This window comes from Lacerta agilis, chromosome 10 (genome assembly GCF_009819535.1).
Source record: "Lacerta agilis isolate rLacAgi1 chromosome 10, rLacAgi1.pri, whole genome shotgun sequence".
In the NCBI taxonomy this organism is placed as follows: domain Eukaryota; kingdom Metazoa; phylum Chordata; class Lepidosauria; order Squamata; family Lacertidae; genus Lacerta; species Lacerta agilis.
In genome coordinates this window covers 10,290,944-10,300,345 of record NC_046321.1, presented here as the reverse complement: position 1 = coordinate 10,300,345, position 9,402 = coordinate 10,290,944, and the positions used below count along the sequence as shown (strand labels likewise).

At 46.2% G+C, this 9,402-nt stretch overlaps 1 protein-coding gene across 1 annotated transcript in view; it reads right to left on the bottom strand.

The window, feature by feature from the left end:
• Positions 1 to 1,542: 1,542 nt before the first annotated feature.
• Positions 1,543 to 9,402, bottom strand: part of SPX (spexin hormone) — a 10,355-nt gene continuing 2,495 nt past the window's right edge. The window contains exons 2-6 of the mRNA XM_033162418.1: positions 6,810 to 6,890; positions 6,522 to 6,579; positions 3,625 to 3,687; positions 3,412 to 3,498; positions 1,543 to 1,674 (exon numbers count right to left, since the gene is read on the bottom strand). Of these exons, the coding sequence (XP_033018309.1) occupies positions 1,616 to 1,674; positions 3,412 to 3,498; positions 3,625 to 3,687; positions 6,522 to 6,579; positions 6,810 to 6,890 (348 nt within the window). The 3' untranslated portion in view covers positions 1,543 to 1,615. The remainder of the gene's footprint in view (positions 1,675 to 3,411; positions 3,499 to 3,624; positions 3,688 to 6,521; positions 6,580 to 6,809; positions 6,891 to 9,402) is intronic.

The following is a 9,402-nucleotide window of genomic DNA, read 5'->3' as shown; positions in this document are numbered from 1 at the left end:
TGCATTCATCTAGTTTCGCCATTAATAGTATTATTAAATGATGCTTAATCTGAGTTTATGCTTTTAGCTTTTTAATTGCTTTGCCTTAGGCTTCCGGTTAGGGCGAAGTTTGAGGCCAAAGGAACAGGTGAAGTTGTTTCCAAATTTTTATTAAATGATTCATCAGTACAGATGCAATAATAATAATTAGGTACAATATCGATTCTCTCCCCCCCCCCCCGGTCCGAAGGAGTTGGTTACAGCTCATGTTTAACTGGAATCGGTGTATTCAGCAATAGTGCTGAAAAGCTTACTGAACTGAGGAGCAACAAAATGCAAAACAGAAACCCAGAAATATGGAGGAGGCATCAATCATGCGGAACAACTACAGGCTAAACACAAGTTTCAATGCATAGTATCCACAGCAAGTGGATGAGGCTTAAAATCAGTAAGACGGCGAGTGTGCACTGACTTGGATAGGCATCCAAAACATTTTAAAAGGCTCTGAACTCTTTGCCAAACCCGTAAACTGCAAGGATGGACAAGAAGGGAAACCGCTTGACACACTTCCACATGCATCAGAGTTATCTGAATCCACTCAGTGCTTCCCACGTTCTGCTCACGTAGATCTGTACGCGTATAAGATCCCTTCACGTTACCACTCAATGTGCGGCTACTGGGGCGGGGGATATGTTTAGCAGGAAAGATCTTGATATCTTCTTCACATGTTCATTGAATTCATGGGGGAGCATCTGCGGGGGGGGGGACTCTTGTGGCCATGAGTTCCACAAGCTGATGATGCATTGGTGTGAAAAAGGACTTGTTTTTGTTTACCTACCCCAGAATCCACAGCACAGATATACAACCTGTAAGGTCAATGCTGTGTGTGTGTGTGTGTGTGTGTGTGTACACAGACACAAACACACATATTCATACACTTGAGGGCTTTATTTGGTTTAACAGTCATTCTCTCAGCCCAGAGAACCTTGGGAACTGTAGTTTTGTAAGAGGGGCTAGGGATCTCTAACAGAGAACGCTCAGCACACACACACCAAACCACATTTCCCATTCTTCTTCGGGAGAAGCCATGGCAATTGAATTTGTATAAACCAAGCCTACGCACATGCCATGTAGACACAAGCCTGCAGCATCCAAAATTGGCAACTACTGGTACTTCAGAGGAAATAAAGAGCTAGCTAGGCAACTGACCCCTAAGGATGAAATACTATTTTGTTACAAATATCCAGCTTTCATCACTTCCGTTACCCTGTCTTACTTACCTAGGCATGCATGACCAAGTCATTTTCAGCTTTTATCCTTCAGATATTTGCAAAACCAAAGGGTGGGGATAGGGGAAGAAATATATGATGCGTACGAAAGGCCCATGATATATATTATTATGAGCTGAACATTATAATAACAAATGCATGTAAAAATAGGTTTCTCAGCTGGAAACTGCCCTTTCATTGTTTAGCATTTATGCCACAGGGCGATTCAGAGGGCAGCTGAGGCCAGGCAGGCAGACGAGATGAATGGGAAACGTTGAGTTTTCTTCTTCTTCTTCTATGGAACATATTTTCTTTTTTTCTTTTTTAGTGCATGCAATAGGACGTTTTCATCTAAGCTCGAACACCTTTCACCAGTTCAGCAGCCCGTCAGCAACGTAGCCAGGCTTCTCCTCAGCATCCTCTTCGCCTGCCAGAACAAACAGTGGTAGCGTTCAGGAGAGCTCTGCAGGATGGCCTAGTAGATTATGTTTTAGTATTTTAAAAAATGCATGCCTCTGTGTCCCCTGCCCTGCCACAAAAAAGGCGGTTCAAAGCAGGTTGCAAGTCTCAAAACAAAACATCTGCTAAGTCATAGGAAACTACCTTCGGCTGAGTCAGTATTTTCTACATTGACTGGCACCTGTTCTCCATCCAGGTTTTTAAATGGTACTCTCTCCCAGCCCTATTTAGAGATGCTGGGAAACTGAACATGGGACATTCTGCATGCAGTGCAGATGCTCTTATACTGAATTGTCATCTTTCCCAAATCGAAACACGAGACTCCTTCGATGGACTCAGCGTTGTCAACACTGACTTTCTACATTGATTTCATTGGCATTTACCAGCAGACAATGGAGTACTGAGTTGCATCCTCAGCATACACATTTTTAAAAGCTGTCTGGGGACATTATCCGAGAGACAAATGGCTGTTTATGTTTCCTGACTCGCACATATCATTGGGTGGTTTTAATCTCATGGCAACAGGCACACATGCATTTTATGGCTACAGCAGGATTAAAGCCAACGGATCGCAGTGAAGGAACTGCAGGTAAATGTGCACAAGAAGGCCGCTCCCCTTCCCGGGGGGGGGTGTTGCAGGCAGACCACGTACTCTCTCTGTGGACAGCGGGGGGGGGTGTGGCAGTGCCCCCACGTCATAGGGGAGTCCTGGCTGTGTCACGCCCCCCGGCTGACCAATCTGGTCGGCCAGGGGGCATGGCTTACCACATTTAAGCAGCCGCACAGTCGGGGGTTCTCCCTCTTGGTTCCTGTCTCATGCCCTCCCTCCATTTTTCCATGAGTTCGACATCTAGGCCTTGCTATGGACTTCCGTTGGTCGCCTGTTGAAGGTTAGGAATTTTTCCACTTGGCAAATTAGCACCAGCCATTTGGTTTTCGCCTACCTCGTAGCAATCGTCACAACTTTGTAAGGTTTGGCGGTTAGGCATTGGTAAAACCTGCTTTATGGGAGGGGAGGTTGTGGCCATCACCTGCCCCTCCTCTTTAAGGGTATTCCGTTAAAGGGATCCGGGGATGTGGATCTCGTCTGAAACCCAGGTATGAGCTAGAGCCATGCCATGACCCTGGGGGAGCTCTCAGTTGATGTACATCAACAGGGCTCCCCCTACTGGTGGTTGACCCTTACTAGACCACCTGCGTGGCAGGCAGGAGTCAAATATAGTCAGTTCAGTTCCAATACCTAAGAAGAAGAAGAAGAGTTTGGATTTGATATCCCGCTTTATCACTACCCGAAGGCGTCTCAAAGTGGCTAACATTCTCCTTTCCCTTCCTCCCCCACAACAAACACTCTGTGAGGTGAGTGGGGCTGAGAGACTTCAGTGAAGTGTGACTAGCCCAAGGTCACCCAGCAGCTGCATGTGGAGGAGCGGAGACGCGAACCCGGTTCACCAGATTACGAGTCTACCGCTCTTAACCACACTGGCTCTCTCAATACCACTCGCATTCTGTAACCAATAAAGTTGTGGCCTCAATTTGCCCATTAACCTAAAATACTGGTGTCCATGTGTTTTATTATTCAACAAATGGGGGAGGGCTCGGGGCCTTGACATGGAAATGGGCCTTGCAAATGACAAAGGAGCGGCAAGTTGCTTTCGATTAGCAATAAGCTGCAAAAGCAAACTCCTGGAGCGAAATGAGATGTTACCTTCCTCATGCGCTTTTTGCAAGGATGACAGAAACAATGCCACAGCTTCGGGAAGAGTCAGAGGGTTTGCGTTTTGGCTCCGTGTTTCTGCAAAGACAAACGTATTTTCAATACACATTAGGATCCAATTTTACTAGGCGAAGGAACTTACATATTTTCTAAAAGTGGTGGTGGTGTCATATTTCAATCTGCTTCACACACAGCCATGCTTACCTAGCTGAAGTCTGTCATACAGATCCTTCCTCTGGCTCTCCTCTGAGATGAAACGACGGCCTTCTGAAATACAATGACAATGAGCTGAAATAGGTGGTAATTCTTGGGCAACATTTGCAGTCCCAGGGGTCTTCCAAAGTCCCATGGGGCTTCCATCCTGTGCATCCAGGGTGGTATTGGGCTGGCTATAAAGGTAAAGGTAAAGGGACCCCTTTACCAGTCATGTCTGACTCTGGGGTTGCGGCGCTTATCTCGCGTTACTGGCCGAGGGAGCCGGCATACAGCTTCCAGGTCATGTGACTAGCATAACAAAGCCGCTTCTGGCAAACCAGAGCAGCATTCGGAAAAGCCGTTTACCTTCCCACCGGAGCGGTACCTATTTATCTACTTGCACTTTGACATGCTTTCAAACTGCTAGGTGCGCAGGAGCTGGGACCGAGCAACGGGAGCTCACCCCATCACGGGGATTTGAACCGCTGATCTTCTGATCGGCAAGCCCTAGGCTCTGTTGTTTAACCCACAGCGCCACCCACGTCCCTTCCCATTCTACCTTATCTCCCTGCACTTTGCTGTTTTAGGATACTTGCCGCCTGACCACAGTATCAGAAATGGGGAAACACTTTGAAGCATTGAAGGAAGGGGTGAAAAAATCCGTCGCAGGGATTCGAACCACCGACCTTTTGATCAGCAGGCCCTAGGCTCTGTGGTTTAACCCACAGTGCCATCCGCATCCCTGTGTATGACAGGCTGGCTATACACAGGGCTACCGGTAATTCTCTAGCAAAAAAAAAAAAAGGTGCCAGAATTCACCATGAACACCTTCCTTGTTCTCTTATAATGGCAATAACACCCACCTGAGTTCCAGCTGGGGGAAAAGCCCTGGTTTTACATGACCCTGAATTCTGTTTGTGCCTACAAATATTTTGGCGCAGACATACTGCTTCATTTCCAATCAGCACATGCCCCATAACCTCCCGATGGAATCCTGTAATTTTTTTATACCACAAATGTTCTAAGGCTGTTGCTGTTTTGTTCCACTACGTTGCAAGAGAACATCTCAGGACAATAAGCAGAACAGTGTGTTTGAATCCATCACAAATTCCCTATTGTTGCACCAATTACATCTCACAGAAGATACCTGCAAATAGATGCCCCAGAACTGAGACCCCTCCAAGAGTCTCATGCAGTGTCAAAGAGTTTGGGAGGTGGGGAGTAAGAGGTAGGGGAAAGCAGGGAGAGGGAGAGAAAATAAGTGAGGATCTTTGGAGAGGTTTGGGGGGAAATAACAGCGTGAAGAGATTCTTTGCCCATTTTAGGAGAGGTGACTGGCACTAAGCAAAGGAGCTCAAAAGCTATCATACAGTAAATTTATAAAGCAAGGGACTCAAAAGATTTTGGAAGGCTCTGACATCCTGTTAACCTCTGTTATCTGGGAGTAAACCTCATTGAATTCAATACAATTTACTTCCTGGGCTGCTAGACTTCCAACGCCAATGTGGGATACTAGCATACTTGTCAGGCTTCTTCCCCCGCTCCCTTGGCCATAGATAAGCAGAACAAAGTGAAAGAAGCCTCTTACCAGTTAGAAATTTAAAAGATCTCAGTGAGAGAACAAAGAATCCATTCCTAGGAATGGCGGTGCTCCCAATTAAGGGTTCCACTCACTTCCTCCCTAGTCATCCATGTCACTACAATGTCTTGTTACGTGATCTCACAACCACCGTGCTTTCTGTGCTACCACCTTATCTGCTCTCCTTGACCTTGGGCTGAGCAGATGGATGCTTTCCAGCAAAAGGGAGTCTGTTAACTCCCTTTCTCCCAGTTCTCCTCCTCCTAGCTGTTCCCCACCCAGTACTTCCCAGCTTCTGCCTTCTGAACTATGTCCCTCTGCAAACCACTGTTCCAAATCCATACTACTTCCCTGCTCCTGGGAAGATTAGAGATCCTGATCAGGAGCAGGGGGTAGGCTCCCACCATTCCTCCTCAGTGCAGCCCTCCTCAGCATGGTCCCTGACAATACTCCAAAGACCCTAGCAAGGATGCCTCAGTGGAGTGCATGGAAACACAACTGTGTGCAGGAATCTTTGCACATTTTAGAAGAGATGTGTTTGACGTAGTGGAATCCAATGGTGTGAAGTAACTCCAGATGAGGTGGAGCAGCTGCTCCTTTGAGGAACCACTGAGGCCCACGAGAAAGGCAGAAGCAACAAACAGGATTCCTTCAGCTGCAATACCCGAGGATTTCACTGCTTAGACAGATCTCAGGACAGCAGATCTCAGGGCAGCAGATGCCCAGTGCATCCAGTTTAAGTCCTGGAGGGTCAAGATGGCCAGTGGGTCAGTGGACCCCTGAGAGAACCACGGCCCTTAGCCAGAACCCCACCTAGCCACTCTCTAGAGCCAAACCTATCTGTTGTTCCCAATTGCCTGATCCATCCCATTGAAGTTGGTCTAGTGCAGGGGTTGGCAAACTTACTGGGCCTTGGGCTGGTTCCTCCAGCGCCGATCATGTGGCGGGGCGGAGGGCAGGGGAGCGCATGCCCATATGCATGCGCACATGCTATTTCCGGCACACTTCCCGGTTGGCAGAGTGCTGGAAATAGCTTGTGTGCATGCGCACAGCCTCCTCAGATCCAGATGTGCACCGGAAATGACGCTTGCTATTTTCGGTGCTCCGCCGACCCACAAGTGGGCAGCCGCGCCGCGCCAGTAAGAGCGGGCAGCGGCAGTGGGCGGCGGGGTGTGTGTGCCGCGAACCAGATAATTGAGTCCCATGGGCCTGGCCATAGTTTGGAGACGTTTCCACAAAAAAAGAAAAAAAGAAAAAAGGATTCCCAGGGAGGAAGGACTCACTTCAAACAAGCTCCTTCCCAAGATAAATTGGAATGAAGACTTACGTGCACCCTTTAAATAGAGCATTGCTTGTGGAGTCCAGTTTCTTCTTTGGAAGTGATCCTTTGGAACAAAACAAGAAAGGGATGGTAAGGGGAGGGATTATTATTATTATTATTATTATTACACATGTGCACGGCACCCAGAATGTTGCCCAGAAGAGAATGTGGACCTGAGACTGAAAAGGGTTCTTCCCACCCCACCCAACTTAGATCATGCGCAGTTAAGCATGGGCTCCTGCATAAGTTTCACTCTGTACAACTGAGCCAATAGAAACCCAGGGCTGCCTTTACCTGAGGAGCACTCCTGGAAAAAGTGATGAAGCAAGCAGAGAGCAGCAAGGCCAGGGCAGTGGCCGTCCCCCGGTGGAGTCCCTGGAATGGGCAAAAGAGGCCAAGAAGACATGGCAGCGTTGTTATTTGTTTATTTTATCGCGTTTTTTATTTTTTTATTTATTAATTCATTAAATTTGCATACCGCCCGCTATTCAAAGGTCGCAGGATGGTTCGCTACATAAAGATGCAAAAGAAAAAACACAAAATACATAATAGAGCAAAAGGAAAACAAATCGATAATGCCCACCCACTCCCACAGACACATTTAAAAGGCCATGGAATCTTGGTCAGCCTGGTTGAAGAGAAATGTCTTCGCCCTAAAGAGATGTAATGAAGGCGCCAGGTGAGCCTCCCTGTTGGAAGAGCGTCTTGCAAACAAGGAGCCACCACAGAAAAGGCCCTTTCTCCCTCCAGACCTCACGTGGGGCAGACATACAAAGAAGGGCCTCATATTAGGACTGCAGGGTCTGGGTCAGTTCATTTGGGGATAGGTGGTCCTTAAGTTATTGCGGTCCTGGGCCATTTAAGGCTTTATAGGTCAAAAACAATACTCTGAATTGAGCCCAGAAATCAACTAGCAGCCAGTACAGTCAAGCCTAGTTTGAGTTACAGGTGGGTAGCCGTGTTGGTCTGCCATAGTCGAAACAAAATAGAAAATTCTTTCCAGTAGCACCTTAGAGACCAACTGAGTTTGTTCTTGGTATGAGCTTTCGTGTGCATGCACACGAAAGCTCATACCAAGAACAAACTCAGTTGGTCTCTAAGGCGCTACTGGAAAGAATTTTCTATTTTGTTTCAAGCCTAGTTTGGTGTAACATACCTTCCAACTTTTTCAGATAAAAAAAAAAAAATTGGGACGTGCGTCAACTTGAATAAAATATTGGGGGGGGGCAGATAAACTCTGCCCCACATAATCGACAACAAGACACGGAGTGCAAACACCATTTGAATGGCAATGTTCATCAACTGTGTGGGGAGCCCAGCCCCCTCAAATAGTCTATCAGGGGAGGTGAAGGGACCTCGGCCCCTAGGAGATGGTTCCCATGTTTCTAAACAAATATGCTTTTTGCAGGCACCAGAAGCAGTACAATGAAGGTTCCTGCCTATTATCAATAGGCATGGAGTTCCACAGATTGGGCGCCACCACAGTAAATGATCAATTCCTTGCAAGTGAGGAATGAATGTTAAGTGGCACTTGTAAAATGAACCAGTATTGCAAGCGTAAGGTATATCAGAGGTTGGAGGGCTGGAGAAATGGCAGCTTGCTCTTCCCTAGAGTATCTCGGAGTGAGCACCGTTGTGCAACTCTTGTCTCCGTCCCTCTATGTCAGCCCAAAATAACATCTGTCAAGCAAGTTGCACAGATCCAAATTGCACGGCTGGGGTCACTCCTTTGGGAGGGCTTGTCTAGATAAAAGGGTTTGCAATAGGTTTAAGTTAAGTTAATAACAGTGTCAACATTGGTTTATTAGCAATGCAATCCTATCAATGTTTACTTGGAAGTAAGCACCACTGTGTTCAAGGAGGCTTACTCCTTGGTAAATGTATATTTCAAACTGGGTTTGGCCAACCTTGTACGGGCTAGTTTGACCAGTCATTGAAGGTGCTTGCCTGTCATTCACCTGTTATCACATGACCAATTCATTCTGCAGTTATTAATGCAGATTTTCAGGTGACATCAAATGGTTTAAAACTTTAAGGGGAAATTCTTCCTTCACAGCAACAGGAAGAAGAAGAAGAAGAAGAAGAAGAAGAAGAAGAAGAAGAAGAAGAAGAAGAAGAAGAAGAAGAAGAAGAAGAAGAAGAAGAAGAAGAATTAAAGATTTGAGACTCACTATATAGAATCTCAGCCAAAGAAACATGGACCACTTTCAAAGGTGCCCCTCATTCATAGGACAGTAGATTTTAAAAATCACATTGAGAAGAGTGTTCTACAACAGTGTTCAACCTTTTTTGGGCGAAGGCACACTTGTTTCATGAAAAAAATCACGAGGCACACCACCATTAGAAAATGTTAAAAAAATTAACTCTGTGCCTATATTGACTATATATAAAGTAATTTTTCAATTTTTCCCACGGCACACCAGGCAACATCTCGGGGCACACTAGTGTGCCGCGGAACAGTGGTTGAAAAACACTGTTCTACAAAAATCATGGATGGAAGAGGCTAGCTCAAAATTCTTGCACAGCAGGGAATACCTACCATGAGATGTGGGTGTACTGTATGCATCACCCCCAAAACAAACTCTGGCTTTTAGCTATTTGAAAGCATGTGCAGATTTAATTGACTGAAGATCATGGGATTGATCAACCAAGACTTCTGTAAATGCATTACCAACCTAATATATAGCTATAATTCTACACATGCATCTATATCTAAATCGACATGCGCGTGTACATTATACAGTATATGCTTCCTGGACACAATAAAGCCAAATTTTACGTCTACCTAATTTTAGTGGCAGAGACATGGTTCCTATACCTGCCTACTCAAAGTCAGACCCACTAAGTTCAGTGGTGCTTACTTCCAGGTAAAGGACTGCAGCCTTAA